Below are 18,630 nucleotides of genomic sequence, written 5' to 3'. Positions count from 1 at the left end.
TTTTTATTTTTTTATGTCAAACTTTACGTAATGAATCAATAGGAATGTAACTATTTGAATTCCAAACGTAATTTAATTATGAAATGATCGTAATATTACCTAGGGTGAAGAATAACTTATTCTGCACCCTGAATGATGAATAGTAACACCACGTATGGACTCAAAGCGAAAACATAATACAAACACATCGGGGATATTGAATAAAATAATTTAACAAAGCAATTGAATCATCAAGTAAGAGCAGATTGAAAACAGGCAGGCATACGTGGTGTCATAATATATCTCTGAGATAACTCAGCTGCATTGGTATTTATATATACACTTGCAATTTGCACTGTAGTCTCGGACAGACGACAATTGTTCACAAAATTAAAGGCAATCTCAGACTCTATACTAGCTAACAAAAAGTACTACTAATTAACATCAGACCTGTTGGTATCATCCGGTATTAACTACTCAAAAATCTTTAGGGCTAAAAATGACGCCAAGCTTATTTCTCAATGGTGACCGAGACGTCGCCACTGGTAACGGCGTTTTTGGTGAGGACGGTGGGCAGTTCAACGTTTTTGCCCTTCTTGGGGGTCGATCTGTAGTAGTACCCGTATAGGATCAGCTGGATGAGGCCAAAGATTGTACCGAGGGCATTGGGGATCTGCACAGAATTTAAAGAGGACATAACAGTTAGATCGAACCACGCTGAGGAATTCTTGATTGTAAGTCTGGATGGGTTTGTGACTTTTTTTTATCCAATGTCTAGGTACATACCGTGATGTAGATGTCAAACTTGATGAGCGCATAGCCCATCCAGCAGAGACCGTTGAGGAAGTTTACCAGCGACAGGAAGAACGGCATGTACTCCACACTCTTGGTCCTGATCACTTTACCCTGCAAATAAGCAGTACAATATTACTACTTTCATCTTAATTTTTTGAGTAATAATGTATTTAGTACACTCAGCGTCCGTCATTAACAATTAGCCTGAGCTAGTAATTCACCCTGTAAAGGAAGTCTACCTTTGAGATAGAAATAAACCGTAGGCTTTTTTGATTAAAAATATATGATGTAGCATATTGTAGAAGAACTTGGGTGCGTGAGAGGTGAACAACTCAATTCAAACTTCTTTTGAACAGGGTTTTGGCACGAACGTTAAAACATGAAAGGTGGGTGCATCTTTTAGACGGACACAGATTTTCAAGCAGAATCAACAACAAACAAGGTGTGTTACTTAACAAATTGAGATCTGCCAAAAGCATCTACTTGAACTTTAAAAATAAATTGTAGGAAGGTATTTTTCTAGACAACACATCATTACCACACCATACGTGCACAACGCAGATTAATTAGCCACCTGAACTAACAAGTTAAAGCAGTTATCAAAGATCGCGGGTCGACGATCCATAAGTTGGGGTGGTGTACGTACCATGATGGTGAGCGGGGAGGCATACATGATGGAGCCGAAGATGACGCAGAGGATGCCTACGATCATGGAGCGCTTCTCATGGGTGTGGGCGCCGACGAGCACACCGGCCACCACGGCAGCCATGAACGCCGCCTCGATGGCGAGCACGCCGAGCATCTTCCACTGCACGCACAGCACAGGCACATGGCATGGGTTAGGGGCATGCAGGAGGATCTTCTGTACAGAAACTAACGCCGAAAAGAGACAGTAGGCCGGATGAGGGGGCATTAGGAGGGTTGCACGTACGTACCCTTGTGTTCTTGGCCGCGTAGATGATGAACATGATGATGTAGGCGCCCTCGATGACGAGGCCGATGCCGTTGATGGTGAGGACGAGGGTGCTGTTGGGGTGGACGATAGGGAGCCCGTAGAAGAACCAGAGCAGGCAGTTCATGAGCGTCGCCAGGTAGGGGTCCGGCTTGAACTCCTCCACGTCCTTGGCCTTGTAGATACGCCAGAACGTCGGCCTGCGGACGCACAAGCAGAAAACGAGCGTCAGGTTCATGCCCTAGCAACCACCTTCCATCCATGAATACATTGCCGAGAGGAGGAGGAGGAGAGGGCTTACACAGGGGAGAGGAAGAGGCCGAAGGAGATGACATTGCCAATGATGCCCACGATGTTGCGGGCCACGTCGGCGGAAACCATGATGCTCAGCAAGATCGATCGATCGCCCGCCGGGAACACAACTCGATTGCTCGGGGGAACAAACGACTTGAGGAAGGTTGGTTGTGATTTGTTTGGGGCGTGGGTGGCCGAGCTTATATAGTAGGGCGTACGCCTTGGCCTTCCCCAAGTTATATCCGATGAGGATATTGTTAAGGGTGGCCAAACCTTCTGATTTGGGAGACCTTATCAAACTCCATCTCTGGCCGTGCTCCCATACAACAGCCGGCCGTCTCAATTTCTTCCTCGTCACCTAGCCAAAGGATCGCCCAGCTAGCTCCTCTTCCACGTAACAACTCCTACTCGATCCAATTATCCCCCGACAGTCCTACGCAAATAAACCTCTCATGCAAGATCGAGGCAAGCCGGGGAGGGACAGCAAGACGGCACTGTGGTGAGACAGATCAATTAGAGGCAAGATAAGCATGGCAGCGGCACGGGGGCATAAAGTGCAGCGTATGTACAGATGGGTTGAGCACTCACTGCGCTTCTCCATGATCATGATCATGCCTACAGTACTGTCTTCATCCAACGGTGCTTGCAAGGTAAGAAGAAATCTGTGTGCATCACCTACCTTCAAGTGGAGAGGATTGATTTTTTCTGCAATTGGTCAAATTGGATGTAAAAAATCAACTTTGCATGCTTACATGAAGCTAGATTCCTGGAAAATAAGTGTTTTCGCACAGTATATCAAAATGAAACTGCTAATTATTAAGTCCCATATGTTTTTTGTGTCCTGATCTTACCTTCAGCATCTGATTAACAAAATACGTGTCTGATGTCGAAAATTCGATCTGAATCTTGACAAGAAACAAACACAAAATGATTAGGAGGGACTATATATGCATTACGAGTGCATTGGGACAAGGGGGGGCGAATCCTAGCCGCACCATCGGGCTCACCTCCCCCTCCCTTCCTCGCCGCCACCTGAGGCAGCCGTCGGGCAAGCCCGGGGCGCCAAGGATGGTGGCGGCAGGGCCCCGGCTGCTCTGCCTATGCGTGGGGAGTCCCGGATCTGGAGTGGCGGCTCCTTTGGCGAGGCACGGTAGGCTCCGGCCAGAAGCCGTGCGGGCGGTGGATCTGGCGTCCTGGCCGCACGGGCGGCAGGATCCCGGTGGTCGTTGGCGGCGGTCGGCGGCTTATGCGGTGGCCGGTGCGCGCGATCTGGCGCCTCCCCTCCTCTCCTGTTCGACGTGCGGGCCAGCCTGGTTGGGCCGCGCTTCCTTTGGTCGCCGGTTCTGTACAGGAGGCGCTGCTGGTGGCAGGGATCTAGTTTGGGCAAAATCCCTGGCAAGCCGCGCCGACGGCGACGCCTGAGGGCGTCGTTCCCCTCCTTGGAGGCATCGGTATGGACTGATCTCCTCACTTCTCCTTCCCCTAGGTCTCCCGGGCGAAAGCCCTAACTTTGTTGGGCGGCGGCGGCGCTCACGGCGCCGTTCCCTTCTTGTAGGCGCCGCTTTGGGAACCTTGGGGTTGGGTGGTGCTTGTGGGTGGTGGGCGACGGCGGTGGTGCGGCCCTATCCTAGCATGGATCTACGTCCGCTGCTTGGAGTTGGACTCGCGTAGGTGGAGGTCATCGTTTGGCATCATGGTGATGTCGATGGCGGAGGACCTGCCAAGGTTGACACCTCAATCTGCTCTGAAGATGGACCAGTGGAAGATGGCAACAACACATGTGAGTGCGCCGGACCGGTTTGTGCCCCGGACCCGGTAGGTGGCTCGGTCGAGGCCTCCGACTTTAGATGTTAGGCTTAGGTGAGAGGTTTGGGTATGTGGCCTAGCTTGCACCCCATCATCATATGGATAGGAGTAGCGGCAGACGTTGCCAAGATGGCGGATTCAGACATATTGTTGTTATACTTTGTAAGGTCCTCGAGAATAATCAATAAAATGGCCACATGCATCTATACAAGTTAGTGCCAATGGGAAGGCAATCTCTAAGGAAAAATTAGCTCACTTATCATCGATAGTAAAAGTAGTAGTTCATAAATAAGTGATGGACTGGTCTCAATTATTTTCAGGAGGCCATCATGTTGACAAGAAAGTTGCTGCTCATCCTATTTTTACAACCAGAAAAATGCAATTCTCCGAGAAAGTAAATGTAGGATTTTTTGAGTGCATCTATACAGCAAACATGTGTGTAACAACAGTTTGATTTGGATGTTAGAAACAATGAAAGTTGTAAAAACAAAGCAGCATTGGTTAGGGTTCTTAAGGGCCGCGCTAGCCTTTTCCTACATAAAAGTATGATCTGAACTAAGAAATCTGTTTAGTTTGTGGGTTGGAAGTACCACATATAAGCTTGGTCCATGTGAATTGGCACACTGTTTGGATCAAAATGAAACTTAGCAGTGAACTTTTGTGTAAATTGGTCTTCTTATTCTCATATCATGGAATATAAATGACGAACCTCAATTTTTTATGCATCGTAGTTTTGTATGATGGCCATGGCTACTTAACAGCGATAGTATACATCAATTTGTGTTGATGTATGAATGTAAAATGTCAAAAATTGTCTGTGTTTATTATACTTATCTTCACAGTAGATATATGGAGTTGGTGGTTTGTTATTTAGCTCTTCTGCAGCCCAGCTGCAATTCCTAAAGGTTGATGCAGACACTCAAAAGTGCCTCCTAGAGCAGTAGAGATGTTGTCTCTGCAACGTTAACACATGAATCGGTGTATTTGAATGTGTACACTTGCAACCTTGAAATTTAGAACTAGCAAAATTTTGCTGCTACTGTTACTTACAAAGAATAATGTCTCATGTGTACATTTGCAAAGTGCTTTGAATTCTGTATAGCGAATGTACCGATTCCACTTGATCCACCATGGATCTGCATACATTGGAGATACCCAATCATCAGGAATAATAAATACAGCCAGGAGTCCAGGACGTTTTGCATATGAGTAACTGTGGTAACGTAGTTTGCACTCCATTTGAGTAAGCACAATTCCTCTTTACTTGGCTATTTCTCAGTTAGTCGAGGCATGTTGTTCTAACAAAAGATATCTGACATTCCAGCTCAGGTGCTCAGTGTAAGAGATTTACAGCCAGTCAGTCCCACTCCAAGGAAGAAGCAAGAGGGGTGAATTGCTAGCCGTTTGCAATCATCACATGCAGAACAAATTAGCAACAGAGATTTTCTTACAAGGAAGGATTCACCGAGGGAGAGGTGAGTGGCATGAAAATGGTGGCAGGCCACCTCGGGCAAGCTGGCGGCTGTCAGTCAGCGACACCCCCTCCATCACCGGGAGCAGCTGCCCTGCCGGAACCACCACCTTCTCTGCATACCCCCCGCCGGTAAGCAGGCAGCGCGCACACCTGCAACGCAACAACATATGCAAAAAAAAAAAAAAAAAAGTGAGGTTCAGAGCAGCAGCAGCCATCACCAAATTCACCATGGGGGTAGGCTGGGCACCTGGTACCGACGGCCCAGCGCGGCCCCGAGAGCGACTATGGTGCCGGAGCACTCGAGCCCCGGGTAAGGCGAGGCGCCGGCCGGCGGCGGGTACCGGCCCTGCCACTGGACCGTGTCGCCGCGATTGACGCCGGCGGCGGCCACCCCGACAACGACAAGCACCTCGCCCTCCCCCGGCGTCGGGAGGTCCTCGACCTCACGCACCTGCAGCGCCTCCGGCCCGCCGGGGCTCGCGGTCACCACCACCAGCATCGTCGCTCAGCTCACTTGCTTTCGGCTTCTGGTTCTCGGTAGCTCCGCGTGTACAGGCCACTGCTCCCCTATACAGGCTCTGCTGTCGGCTCTACTCAGATATACGGCCGGGCTTCTCCAACTAGATTCAGCCCATGAAAGTTTTTTTTTAGACAATCCGGCCCAAGAAAGTTGGACGGCAAAATATGGTTACGACAAAACGTCGGTTTGTGGACACACACTTCCTCCGTTCTCTAAGGTGCACATATCTCCCCTCAAAAAAAAAAGGTGCACATATCTATACCTAAAAATATATCTATATCTATCTATCTATCTATCTCTCTATATATATATATAATTATATATATATATATATATATCCTAATAAAAGAAAGGAAACGTTTGGGGCCAGGGCGCCGGCCGAACCACTCGGCCGGTCGCGCGTGACCCCATGCGATCTCCTTCCATCGTATGGCCAGCCTTTCCGCGTGGATGGGACACGAGGCTGACGGGGCCCACCAATCGCTCGCCATTTAAACACCTCACGCGGCTGCGCTGCTTCCCCTCTCTCTTTCATCTCGCCGGTCCCTACCTTAGTTGGCCGTCCTCGTCGCCGTTCTCCGTCCCCGCTGGCCGTCCTCATCGCCGGTGGCCACCGCACCGGCCGTCCTCGTCGCCGTTCGCCGTCCTCGCTCGTCGGCATCGGCGGAAGCTGGAACCGCGTCATTTCCTGCTGCAACTGGTGCCCAGGAGAGCTGCCATCATGGATGGCGAGCATGGTGACGGCGAGCTGCAAGGACGGCGGCGCTGTTCCGAGCAACACTGCAGACGTCGTGTTTTGTGCTACGTGCTACAACCAGTGTCACATTTTGCTACAACCGGCATCCCACTCAACTACAATCGGCATCGCGTTTTGCTACCACGGTTTGAGTCGACGAGCTCATAAGCCATGGCCGCACGCGCGATGGGGCTGAGCACTGGTGCTACCATGACAGGGGGCATCACGTGCGAGCTCACATGCAAGTCACCCATGGCTTAAAAGCTCGAGGCGGACGGCGAGCTGGGAGCACCATGGGAGAGTCCCCCTGATGTTGCAACGGGCGGTCTGGAAAGCTACAACCGATGCAAAAAAAAAAGCTTCAACCAGCGACGGCTGGAGGTGGAAGAAGATGACAAAACGCTGCAGTTTTGCTACATGCTTCAACCGGCATAGATTTTGTGTAACATCCCAAATTTTCAATTTGGAATATTATACATTAGATCATCATTGCATATCATATTTTATTTTTGCATTTGGGTTGATCCTAGAAATTCTACACAACTCAATGACCCATGGAGAGAGTTGGGGATTTCGTTATTTTCATATTTGAGTTTTCTCAAGTTTTGAGAATAGGATCATTTGATTTTATTTATTTTATCATCAATTATTTCTATTACAAAAATATGAGAAAAGAAATAAAATGACTTTCCCAAAATAAAGAAATATTGAGGATCAAATAATAAAATCAAATAAAATTTTATTTCAGAGTTTTTCGGTGTTTTATTTGAATTTAGGAAAAATGTGCGTTTTTCAAAATTGCATTTAGGTCTCAAATAAATGTTCACCTTGTGCGGCTTGATTTTAGAAGCCCGTGAAAATTTATTTCGGAATTTTTGGAGTCCATTTAGTATTTCTTTTTATTTTTCTTCTGCGCGTAATAAAAAAACGAACCGACCTACGGGCCGTGTCCGACTAGGACTCTGGCCCGCCAGGGCTTTATAAGCCGGGGCAGCCCACCCGGGGCAAACCCTAGCCGCCAGCCCCGCCTCGAGCCCCGTGCCCTGCCGCCACCCGCGCCGCACGCCGCCCGAGGTTCGCCGCCGCCTCGATTTCCGTGCCGCCGTTTTTTTCGAAAAACCGTCTGTTTTTTGTTGTTTTATTTTATTCGGCTTTTTTTAAATAGATCGGTTTTCCGGTTTATTTAAATAGTGAGCGTTCGTTCGTTCTAGCGAACATTCATCGTTTTTTTTCTCGGATTAAATCCGCGATTTTTCTGATCGCAATTCCTGATCCGATTTTCGTTTTAGTATAATTTTTCGCTCGTTTATCGGAATCAGGCGATTCAAGCGCCTGGAGTTTCGTCTCGAAACCCTCTATCCGTTTAACCAACTTAAACAAGATTTTTCTACTATAAAATTTTCCCTAGATCCAGATTAGTAGAACGAAGTTGTTTTCTTTCGCCGTTTGACTTTCGTTGCTTCGTTCGATTTGATTCTTTTTGCCAACCAGAGTTCTTAAGTTGAATCTTCTGGTTAGATCTCTTATTTGAGTTTTACCCGTGCATTAGATGAGTACTTATTATATGCTTGTTTGTTTGTCTGCGATAGAATACCCGGAGTGTGCCGCTTGTTACTTCGAATCTCTAGGTTTCGCGGATCAACAGCAAGGCAAGTAACACTTTGATCATACCTTTCCTACTACCCAGTTTTATTGCATTGGATCAATCCTCACACATTGCATGATTAGGATCTATTTAAATTGTGGGATGGGAAGTAGTTGAGGTAGTACCTATTACCTGTTTATTATCAAACCTTTGGGAGTTACTTCTACGTTTGCTTATTATGCCATGCTATGCTAGTAGACGTGGATTGGGTGAGTGATATCCATGACAGATGTGAGTTTGTTAATTAATGGTTTATCTAAGGTGGCAACTTAAACACACATCTGGGTAGATTGAGGCACCTGGGTATTCCAGGACTTGCCTGTTTTCTTTTGGACCGCTACCCAGGCTCAAAGGGATCATGAGACTATTCATACTAGAAACTTCCGTGTGCAGCCACAAGCTATTATCGGCTCTAGCATAGTTGACTAAGTCGTGCGAACTCTTACAGTGGTAGACTAGCAGATGTAGGGGATGTAGGTGGTACGGTCTACCCGATCGTAAGGTGCTAGCGCTTCTGAAAGACTATGTCTCGGTCATCCTCTTCTCAAACACCATGTAGTGCGAGAAACCAAACGGAGGCGATCGAGTTTTGTGGGGAAAAGTGCGCAAACCTCTGCAGAGTGTAATAAACTAATCATGATTAGCCGTGTCCCCGGTTATGGACATCTTGAGTATCTAGTACCTGCATTATCATGTGAATCTCAACATGTTACTCTAAATTAATTTTGTTGGGTTTTGTTTAATGATGATGCTTAATTGGGATTGAGAATGCTGTCAACCATTCTCAATGTTTAACAACTACCATGATAGTTAAATAAATCTATTCCTTTGAAGTAGGGAAAAATTGGCTTTACGCAAAACTGTAACCATAGAGCTTTCCACCAGCCAAATATGCATATAGTATAGCTGTTTCATTTCATTACTCTCTATGTGTTACCTTCCCAGCATATTCCATGTGCTGACCCGTTTTCGGGCTGCAACGTTAATGTTGCAGACTTTTTAGACGACGATTAAGGAGTTTTTAGGTCGTGGTTCTATACTCAGTGATGCCGTTGGAGTTGATGGACTCACTTATCTTCCAAGCCTTCCGCTGTTATCGTTATTAGATGGCCTTAAGCCATATTTATTGTAATAAGTTCTCTTTTGAGACACTCGATCTAATAAGTGTGTGATTGCTACTCTGTTATAAATCCTCCGAGTACTGTGTGGTGTCAGCATTACTGATTTAGGGATAACACCGGAGCACGGAGATTAGACTGTTTGAGGTCTGGCCGCTACATTTTGCTACAACCGGCATAGCATTTTGCTACGACCGGCGTCACGCGTTGCTACAACACATAACTTTTCTCTGGTTGTAGTGTCAGGTTGGAGGTTTCTTTCTTAACGATTGAAACTTTTTCATACACGGTTGAAGCTTTTTCTGTCCATGGTTGAAGCTTTTGTGTAAACGATTTAAACTTTTTTTGTTTGAGCAGCCCTTGGTTAAAGCTCTCTCTATCATCTGGTTGAAACTTTTTCCATCTAAGGTTGAAGCATTTTGCATCAGCGGTTGTATCTCCTCGTGAATCGCAGTGCCAGTTGAAGATTTTCCATCTAGGGCTTGAAGCTTTTCCAGGGGTTGAAGCTTTTTTAACAACGTTTGCAACACAGAGGGTGTGCGACGGTTCAAGCCTTGCCTCGGTTCAGACGTGAGCTCGTCTTCGAGGGCACGCGTCCGGTGATCTTCGTCGCCGCAGCTCCGACCGTCGTAGCGGAGTTGTGACCATCGCCGGGGGAGCTGCAACCGGCGCACACGTTGCTGCATGCGCCGAGCCAGCATGAAACACAGGTGGCCACTGGCGGCGAGGGCGGCAACCGGTGGCGAGGGCGGTGACCGGCGCCGGGGGCGGCCAAGCCCGGTGGTGCTTCGAGTCTGGGTGCCTCGCTCATCCATGGTGGCTAGATGTGTACACCAGCGGAGGAAGAGATGAGCTGCATTGACTTGGTGAGGATTAGATCTGACGGTTAATACAGAGGTAAATCGGGCGGCTGCGGTGCGACCGGCCGAAACTTTCGGCCGGCGCACCGACGCAGATTACTACCCTAAAAGAAATAGGTATTCTTAGTCTGTCATGCTATTTTATAAAAAAAACTTAATGTTTCTGACATTAGACCCGCAGTACATATCAAATATTTTTTTAAAACACTCATATCTTCTAAACCGTAACTTCAAATTTAACATGTTATATATGAAATTTAATTAGAAAAATATATAAATTCTGAATATGATACTATTTTACCTGTTAACCATTTAAAAAGTACTATATAGGATGCAATCTCAATCAGTAGTGCATTATCCATCTTTCTTTCATATCATTACTGATTCGAATTGTGGATGAACATCTCAACAAAACCAGGATTGAAGACAAAATTGAAGATCACTTCCTCGTTTCTTTGTATGTATTAAATCTACATGTACACCGTGTTTAAATAGAAGAAAGGTGGAATCTTGAACTTCACTTTTGTAGGCAAAAACCATCTTTGTTTGGGCCGTAGCTACAAATACTCAGATTATAGACCATTTTTTATAAATTAAGAGCGTGTGATATTCTTTACTTCCTTTGCAAAGCACGGGCCCTTTTGCTAGTTGTATTAATAATATTCATAATATAATAATAATCTATACCTATATCTATATCTCTATTATATCTAATAACAAAGGGGCTAATACTTCTGTCCATACATCATGAAAATTGCCCCCGAAGTTACAATAAATTACTCACTATGCCATCCATAAGTGAAAACGATTGTTTTTTTTCTTCTTGAGATCGTCGTCGGTATGCCATCCATAAGTGAAAACGATTGTTATTTTTTCTCAAAATCGCCGTCGGTTACGGTTCTTATATCATTGTACCCTTGTATTATATCACAACGGCACTAGCATCGCGATGGCCAAGGCCCCAGTCAACCTTTTTCTCTCTTTTTCTGTCTTATAGCAAGCGTGCCTTATCCTCCCTTCGCATGTTCACGGGCCACCCCATGTGCGAGTTGCGATGATCCCTGTTTATTTTTTTCATTTCGTTTTTTTGCCTTTTCTTTTCTTATTTCTGTCTGTGTTTTTCTTCTTTCAATTAATTCAGGATTCCCAGAAAATCCAAATTTTAAAAATGTTGAGTTTTTAAAAAATTGCAAAATTATAAAATTTTCGTGATTTAGAAATTGTTGCCATATTACAGAACAATTTACGATTACGAACAAAATGTTCATGAGATTAAAAAAGGTTCATGACTTTTATAAAATGGTCGTGTATTCAAAACATATTCAAGAATTTTTTTAAAAAATGACCATGAAATTTTATAAAATATTCACAAAAAATTGAATAGATTCGTAAGTAACGAACAAAACGAAATGACACCTATATAGAATAGATTCGCGCGTTGGGTAAAAGAAAAGGTTTATGTATTATGTACTGATCCCAAAAAAATTGGCACAACTTTCATGTTAGTTTTTGTAAGCTACTCTCTTCGTTCTAAATTACTCGTCGCGGAAATGGATATATCTAGAACTAAAATACATCTAAATACATCCATTTCTAGATACATCCATTTCTGCTATGAGTAATTCGAAACGGAGGGAGTACGTGATGTCTAATTTGCCTCCATACATAATTATATTTTTCTGCCGCGGCGCTAGGTCAATGAGAGACACATCATTCATCAATCTAGCTCAGACAAGGTCCACCAGTGCAGTTTGCTCAGCCAAAAAAAAATCACTATGGTGCTGTAGGAAATCAAGTCTTGATGAGACCATCACACATTCAGATTTTGAAATGACTTTTTAAATGTCCCTTATCTCATCATGACGTGATTCAAACGTAGTTTATGAAATGATATTTTAAAAGTCCTTATCTCCCTTGCACTAATTGTTTTTTCTTCTATTACAACCTAAGGGCATATTTGCTATAACAAAAAAATGTTCATGATTTCACGAAATTAAGAGTGATAGCGTATCTCGATGATGTAGTAAAATGTGATCTTGGCCATTGGAGATTATGAAAAAATTCTACCATTTCAACGCATGGGCCCTTAAAATGTTCGCTGATTCAAAAAATGTTTTTCAAATAAAAAAATCATTATATCAAAAAAAATGTTTGTCAATTTTAAAAATTGTTACACCAATTTCAAAAACAATTTTCTTCCATCCTAGAAATGTTCGCCGTTCAAGAAAATTGTTAAAAAATGTTCATAGTTTTAAAAAATGTTCGCAAATAGTATAAAATGTTCATGGATTCAAAAGTTGTTCTTAATTTTAGAAAATGTTTGGAAATCTTTTAAGGTGTTCATGATTTAAAAAAAAATCATGATTTCAAATACGTTCACGAGTTTAAAAAAATGTTCATGATTCCACAAAATTGAGAGTGATAGTGTATCTCAGTGATGCAGCAAAATATGATCATGGCCATTGAAGATTATCAAAAAAAAAAAATCTTTCGTTGCAACGCACGGGCCCTTTTGGTAGTTATATCGGATGAGAATAGGGTGGCCGAACCATGTGATTTGGGTGCAGACCTTATCGAAGTCCATCTCTGGCCGTGCTCCCATACAACGGCCGGCCGTGTCAATTTCTTCCTCATCACCTGGCCGTGTCAATTTCTTCCTCATCACCTAGCCAAAGGATCGCGCAGCTAGCTAGCCCCTCTTCCACGTAACAACTCCTACTCGATCCAATTATCCCCCGACAGTCCTACGCAAATAAACAACCCTAAAGCGAAACACATCAGAAAAATAGAGCCGAACTTATCTTTAAAAGAAAAAAGAAAAATAGAGCCAAAGTTTGAGCGGAAATACTATTGAGCGAATGTTCGCTCACCTGGACATGAACGCGACGCCAGCTGTTCGGTCACACGCATAAATGATGTGGCAGCTGTAGTTCGCTAAGTCATCCAGCGCGATGGGATCCTTGTCGTCCGATTTTGATCAAGCAATCCGTTGCTATCAACACTTCCTCTCTTTCATTACAGGAAAAAACGTGTAAGTCAAGTACGAAGACTACACTGTGAAAGCTAAATTTAACCTCGGCAAAAAGTTATCGGGTGTTACACTCGACAAAAAGGACTCGGCATACTCCTGGTAGGCATAACGACATAAGCTGAGTGTTATTTGTCAGCTACTCGGCAAAAGGTTTGCCGAGTAAAAATAAGCAGCTCACTGCAAAACGCTACGAGGAAATACCTTATAGGTAGATCCCTACCCAATGCTACTGTTAAGTAGTAGTAGTAGCGCACTACAGGCACACACTAGTATATGTTAATCATAGAGGCACTCCCAAGCATTGCTAACTCATAAAGACGATGCATTGCGCACTGATACCCTGGTGGTGTTCTCTTTACTGTCATCAGTTATCTTGGCCCTCATTGCAGCCAAGGTGGAGCCTCCGCACTCTCATCTGTCCATTCAGTGCTAGGGCTAGCACATCGTACTCTTCTACATACCACAGCTCTGATACCTTTGCCTGGAACAGTTTTGAGATGCAGATTAGCTAATGAATCATTATCTTCGGGATAAACTTTCTGTGATGCAAAAGTTTACCTGGAAGCCACAGATTTTCCCATTAACCTGTGCAACGAGGTCATGGAAGAATTTGATGTGACTGAAAGATGACGTGCCCTCCTGAAAAAGTGTAGGTCAAATGTTAAAATAATTGATGCAATGCGATATTAAATAAACGAGCACAATCCTTGCTAGTTCTAGTAAAGTTTGCACAACTCTAGAAGGTGTCTGCTAGTTAACGAATACTAAAAATTAGAGATAATAAACAGTTACAGAAAGGCACTACGATGCCAAATGCTCGAACAATCCAAATTAGCAGGCTTATTGCATGGTTATATTGAAGAAGCTTGCTAGACCACTGATTAAAGCAAAACATCATGTGCCTTTCTGCAAAGAATTCAGATACAGAAAATAGCAACAGAAAAAATTGTGTTGTAGCGGGCTACCTGTTGTGGGAGCTTAGGAGGTCCCAGAATTCGCGCAAAGGATGTGTGGAGGAGAACAGGATCATACTGCCACATGCATAAAATGGAGTCAATGACTAATTCATCGAGACGCGTGAAATATCAGGTCAATAGCAATCAGCAATTAGTAAGTGTGTAAACCCACTAGAATGAATCCAGAACATTGAACTTGATGCAATGCGGAAGTCAACTAGTAGAGTAAATTTGAGTTCCCTTCTCAATGTTATCATGCCAATATGATGCTATATGTTCACAATGGGTCAGGTCATGTTTCCAACAAATTCATCTAAGTTGCTCTCACCAACTGCTTTTGGGGTGCTCGAGGGAGAGCTTCTCTCAATTTTGAGCGGATGTCGGCAGGATCAGTACCAGATTCAACCTAAAATACGAAACCAAATAACTTATTTCAGTCTGTATACTTGTAAGAGTGGAGGATGAAACACTAAGATTAATTGTATACAAACAAAGACAGGTGTCCAACATGTCATCTGGCAGCAGAATAGGGTGTTGTCAAAGATTCAAACCTGCCACAAGCCAAGAAGAACTCCAGTTGATGTCAAGACCACTCGATCCAAAGAAATTTTAAGGGGGCAAACAGCCTCAGTAACTCCTTTTACAGCATCGACTTCGGCTTCAATCTCAACAATACGACACATAGAAGATACATCAGCAAAAAGTTGTAATCCCATGCTCACGCAAATCCCAATCAGATGATTTAATTACCTCATCCTTGGTTGCTAAGATTGGCTCCAGATGATGGGAGGCATGAAACATACTGAAGTGGTACATGCTCGAATTTTGGAACCAAATAGCTGGCAATAAGAAATGACCGAGCAAAGCAAATCAACATGAAGCAGTACTTACACAAGTGTGCAGCTTTATGTTACAAATTAATGAAGTATAGATTGACCAAGCAATATAGAACAGGCGGTCATATCTATTTTATCCATATCAGAAAGTAATACCGAAGGAGAGAGTAACTATTAAATGTACTGAACATAAACCTTACCTTTATCAAAATAAGGAAGAAATACTTCCTTCACAGCCTTCCTGCATGTACAAATCATACTCAATTAGCACTGCTTTGGTCCCATTTATTACAAAGAATGAGCAATATTGTCATCCCAGATTGGCCTACTGCAGCCAAACCAAATCCATGCCAGCAACAATCCTTGGAACCATGGCGGTTGATTCGAAACCAAATCTCACCACTTACGCTATCTCGGCGGCGAACACCGGGTCCAGGTAGAGCACGTTTGCACGCACCGGCGGGTCGACGGCCTGATGAGATGAGCAGCAGAGCGGTCACACTTTCAGAAATTCATGCGTGCCACGACGGCGAGAGCAGGGGGCGAGAAGCCTTCACCTTGAGCCTGGGCACGACGGCGCCGTCCCTGACCTCGAAGAGGTCCGAGAGCGTGAGGGACTGCGATGTCTCGCCGCCCTTCAAGAAGGCCGCGCCGCGCTCGTCAAGGTCCCGCGCCATCCTGCCGTACAGATCGGCGCGCCGGGAAGACACGGGACCAGGAGGGGTGGCGGGAGCGTAGGGGTCCATGGTCGGGCGGCCCAGAAGGAGGAGGAGGAGGATGAAGACGGCGGCCGGCAGGAACCAAACGGCGCTGGCCGGAGATCTGAAGCGGGTGGAGCAGCTCGGGGCCTTGGTGGCCATCAAAGGCAGCTTTTTTGTGTGTGTGTGTTCAGGTGTGTCAGTGTGTGGTCTGTCGATTTTCTAGTAGCATCGTGTCGATAACGAGTAGCACACGGCGACCACACGCACCAGAATCTAAGCCACTACTGTTGTTACTAGTTTTGAGGTTAACGCAACTTTTTCTTGAATTGTGAGTGACTTCATAATACACGAGTTTATGTATATGTCAATAATAAAAAGCTGTCCATACTCATTTATTAGTGAACTAGACGCAGCACATTTGACTCACATATTGACTAACAAAGTGATGCAAGTTCTCAACAGAGAATTGATTGAAATAAATGAATGTAAACTTGCCAGGCAACTTACAATAGAAAGGCATCCCTAAAAAACTTACATGGTAAAAGGTAAAATAAAAGATGCCGCTACAAAGACTTAGGCTAGTTTTTTTTAAGTATTTGGAGAGTATTATGGTTTTCTCAGAAACCACAGTTTTCGAAACTTTGAAGTGTTTGGGTTCAACAAATATCACTGTTTTATAAACATATTAACCCTAATACCATTTTTTACTAGTATTCAAGAAAAGATGTCTTGACCACTTTTTTCTAAACCGAAGAAGAAACGACTATGGTTTTTCGAAACTGAAGTATTCATTGTTTATGTAATTGAATACCGAGGTTTTAGATTACTACGGTTTTGAGAAAACTATGCTGCCAAACTAGGCATTAGTAAAAAAATGTCTCAGTGAACATACATATAATAATTTGATTACATGATTAGGGTCGAATGGTTGATAATACAAATATCTCCATCGTTAAGCACTACTTCTTTTGTCGTACTAAATTATGCGACAGAAACACAACCTTGAGGAAACAGTTAATCACATAATCAATCTTCCTAACCTCAAATTTTGTCCAACTAAAATATTAGATGGCCAGTACTAGCAAGGTTTGATACTCCGTACTTCAACTTTGACCGTAAATTTAACTACCAAGGCCGATTGCGGCGGGAGCAAAATTTATATCAGTGAATTCGTATTCGAAAGAAGTTTTCAATTATATAATTTTTTCTCCCGCCGCAGTTGGTCTCGTTGGTTAAATTTATGGTCAAAGTTGGACCTCGGGAAGCGCGAGCGCACTATATTTTGAAATGGAGGGACTAAAACCATAGTACTAGCGGGCTGGCTGCACTTAATATTTGATGGGTGGTTCGGAGGTGGCCATTGGAGACAATGGGGTCTTCTCCTCTGCCACTAGTCAGGTCAGGATAATTGTTGATATTTATATGGGAGGGTTATACACGACCGTTGAATCATGGAATACATCCTGACTAATATAGTAGTTGGGATCCCGATGCAAATGAGTAGAGGAGATTTCGGTGGGCAGCGTCGCCGAGTGCTCCTATGCAATTTTGTCGATATACGTTGCTATCCAGTATCCACTGTGACATATTCATCCCCAAATTTCGCCCCTCCTGCTCATGTCTCGCTCCCCGCAGCGCCCGGGAGAACCCTACATCGCCGCTGCTGCCACCCAACCACCTCACCCTACCTTCCTCGCCACCACTGGAGTGCGCTGCCGGGCAAAGCCCGAGCGGCGTCGGCGGCGGGGAGGGGGGTCTTCTCCGTCTCGCGAGGAGCACGAGCAGCGCAGGGGCGGCTCGGCCATGGGGATGTGGATCTCGACGACGTCGTCATGCTCTTGGCGGCTGGCGGGGGCGTGCGAGTAGGGAGGGCGCGGCCTTGCTACGCCATGGCACCAGCGGCGCATATTTGACGCTGCCGCCGACGCGCAAGGTGGAGGGGGGAGTGCAGCGGGGTGGCGTAGATCTGGCGCGACTGTTGGCACACGTGTGGACGGGAAGAGTGGTGCTGCGCGTGGACTGGTGCGAGCGGCATCGTGCAGGGCATACGGGAAGGCCTAGGAGCTCGTCAGCTTGCTGGTCGACCGCAAGTGCTGGCGGTGATTCACGCCATGAATGGTGCGGTTGCAGTTCGCGCTTGGCGGCGTTTTGCGGGGTAGATGGGTGGCTACAGTCATCGATTGCGGCGAGAGTCATCGATGTGGCGCTTTCAGGCATTGCTCTCTCCTCGTTGGAGGCATCGATGTAGCTGCTCTCACCTATGATTCCTTTATTGCAGATGGCGGCGCCTTTCCCAACGTGCTCCGAGGAAAACCGTTGATCTAGTTTAGATCAGACGATGGCGGCGCTATCCGACGTCACGTTCTCTCTTGGGGGCATCGTCCTGGAGGTGGAGTCGGTCAGAGGGACCCGTGGCTCGCGAGTGTGTGTTGTTTGTTGTTTGCCGAAAGGCGTCATCTATATGGTTTTTTTGTCTGATTTCCCTCATAAACTGGACCAGCCTTCTATCTATTCAATGAATTCAGCATTTTTCCTGCTAACATTCAAAAAAAGGATCTTGTCGATATATAATAATAATAATAATAATAATAACAATAATAATAATAATAATAACAATAATAATAATAATAATAATAATAGCAATGTGCCATCACTGCGTGAGCAGAGCAATGTATTGGTGCTAGAAAAATGCCACATATGTAGATGTTGAACGCAATTTTTCTTTAACACTGTACAGTCAAAGATGCTCGCACATGTGTCCATATACTTATCTCTATGAATACACGTACATACACTCTATTTGTACGAGCACCTACGAGAGAGTCGACTGACATAATATCTTGATATTAACGAATCACCATAGGAGCCTGGTAATCAACGTAAAGTCTCCTCTCACTGAACGAACATTGTCAGAGAAACTTAAATAA

At 44.8% G+C, this 18,630-nt stretch overlaps 3 protein-coding genes across 6 annotated transcripts; all 3 read right to left on the bottom strand.

Moving 5' to 3' along the window:
- Positions 1-245: 245 nt before the first annotated feature.
- On the bottom strand, positions 246-2,841 carry LOC125520700 (bidirectional sugar transporter SWEET6b-like). Of its 2 annotated transcripts, XM_087531516.1 has the most exons (6): positions 2,609-2,841; positions 2,028-2,514; positions 1,710-1,926; positions 1,421-1,582; positions 766-885; positions 246-652 (listed from the first exon to the last, which is right to left on the bottom strand). In XM_087531516.1, the coding sequence occupies exons 2-6, from the start codon at positions 2,105-2,107 to the stop codon at positions 491-493; spliced, it is 741 nt and encodes a 246-aa protein (XP_087387642.1). In that variant the 5' UTR covers positions 2,108-2,514; positions 2,609-2,841; the 3' UTR covers positions 246-490. The 2 variants fall into 2 exon arrangements, with proteins under 2 accessions (XP_087387642.1, XP_087387641.1); XM_087531515.1 differs by lacking the exon at positions 2,609-2,841 and having other exon boundaries at positions 2,028-2,594.
- Positions 2,634-5,861, bottom strand: LOC125526029 (uncharacterized). Of its 3 annotated transcripts, none has more exons than XR_015609666.1 (3): positions 5,548-5,861; positions 5,278-5,450; positions 2,634-2,725 (listed from the first exon to the last, which is right to left on the bottom strand). XR_015609666.1 is itself a non-coding variant. In XM_087531517.1 (2 exons), exons 1-2 carry the CDS (start codon positions 5,797-5,799, stop codon positions 5,352-5,354), a joined length of 351 nt encoding a protein of 116 aa, XP_087387643.1. In that variant the 5' UTR covers positions 5,800-5,861; the 3' UTR covers positions 4,938-5,351. The 3 variants fall into 3 exon arrangements, 1 of the variants encoding a protein (XP_087387643.1); XR_015609665.1 differs by lacking the exon at positions 2,634-2,725 and adding an exon at positions 4,760-4,962 and having other exon boundaries at positions 5,548-5,859; XM_087531517.1 differs by lacking the exon at positions 2,634-2,725 and having other exon boundaries at positions 4,938-5,450.
- A 7,363-nt stretch (positions 5,862-13,224) lies between these two features.
- LOC125520275 (uncharacterized) lies at positions 13,225-15,918 on the bottom strand. The gene is made up of 9 exons (XM_048685156.2): positions 15,560-15,918; positions 15,410-15,474; positions 15,203-15,243; positions 14,917-15,005; positions 14,718-14,831; positions 14,495-14,572; positions 14,176-14,241; positions 13,769-13,849; positions 13,225-13,691 (listed from the first exon to the last, which is right to left on the bottom strand). Exons 1-9 carry the CDS (start codon positions 15,860-15,862, stop codon positions 13,575-13,577), a joined length of 954 nt encoding a protein of 317 aa, XP_048541113.2. The 5' UTR covers positions 15,863-15,918; the 3' UTR covers positions 13,225-13,574.
- Between the last annotated feature and the right edge of the window lie 2,712 nt (positions 15,919-18,630).

This window comes from Triticum urartu, chromosome 7A, assembly GCF_056163025.1.
Source record: "Triticum urartu cultivar PI428250 chromosome 7A, HENAU_Tu73, whole genome shotgun sequence".
NCBI classification, from domain to species: Eukaryota; Viridiplantae; Streptophyta; class Magnoliopsida; order Poales; family Poaceae; genus Triticum; species Triticum urartu.
This window is presented reverse-complemented; position numbering and strand designations above follow the sequence as displayed.

What these genes read in the sequence shown, in the direction of transcription:
- LOC125520700 (XM_087531516.1), bottom strand. Translation starts at nt 2,107, where the DNA reads ATGGTTTCCGCCGACGTGGCCCGCAACATCGTGGGCATCATTGGCAAT. An exon ending in ACGCGGCCAAGAACACAAGG is followed by an intron (nt 1,583 to 1,709) that starts GTACGTACGTGC and finishes CTGTGCGTGCAG; the next exon opens with TGGAAGATGCTCGGCGTGCT. An exon ending in CCTCCCCGCTCACCATCATG is followed by an intron (nt 886 to 1,420) that starts GTACGTACACCA and finishes GCTTATTTGCAG; the next exon opens with GGTAAAGTGATCAGGACCAA.
- LOC125526029 (XM_087531517.1), bottom strand. Translation starts at nt 5,799, where the DNA reads ATGCTGGTGGTGGTGACCGCGAGCCCCGGCGGGCCGGAGGCGCTGCAG. An exon ending in CGCTGGGCCGTCGGTACCAG is followed by an intron (nt 5,451 to 5,547) that starts GTGCCCAGCCTA and finishes GTTGCGTTGCAG; the next exon opens with GTGTGCGCGCTGCCTGCTTA.
- LOC125520275 (XM_048685156.2), bottom strand. Translation starts at nt 15,862, where the DNA reads ATGGCCACCAAGGCCCCGAGCTGCTCCACCCGCTTCAGATCTCCGGCC. An exon ending in TCTTAGCAACCAAGGATGAG is followed by an intron (nt 14,832 to 14,916) that starts GTAATTAAATCA and finishes CGTATTGTTGAG; the next exon opens with ATTGAAGCCGAAGTCGATGC. An exon ending in TTCTTCTTGGCTTGTGGCAG is followed by an intron (nt 14,573 to 14,717) that starts GTTTGAATCTTT and finishes TTCGTATTTTAG; the next exon opens with GTTGAATCTGGTACTGATCC.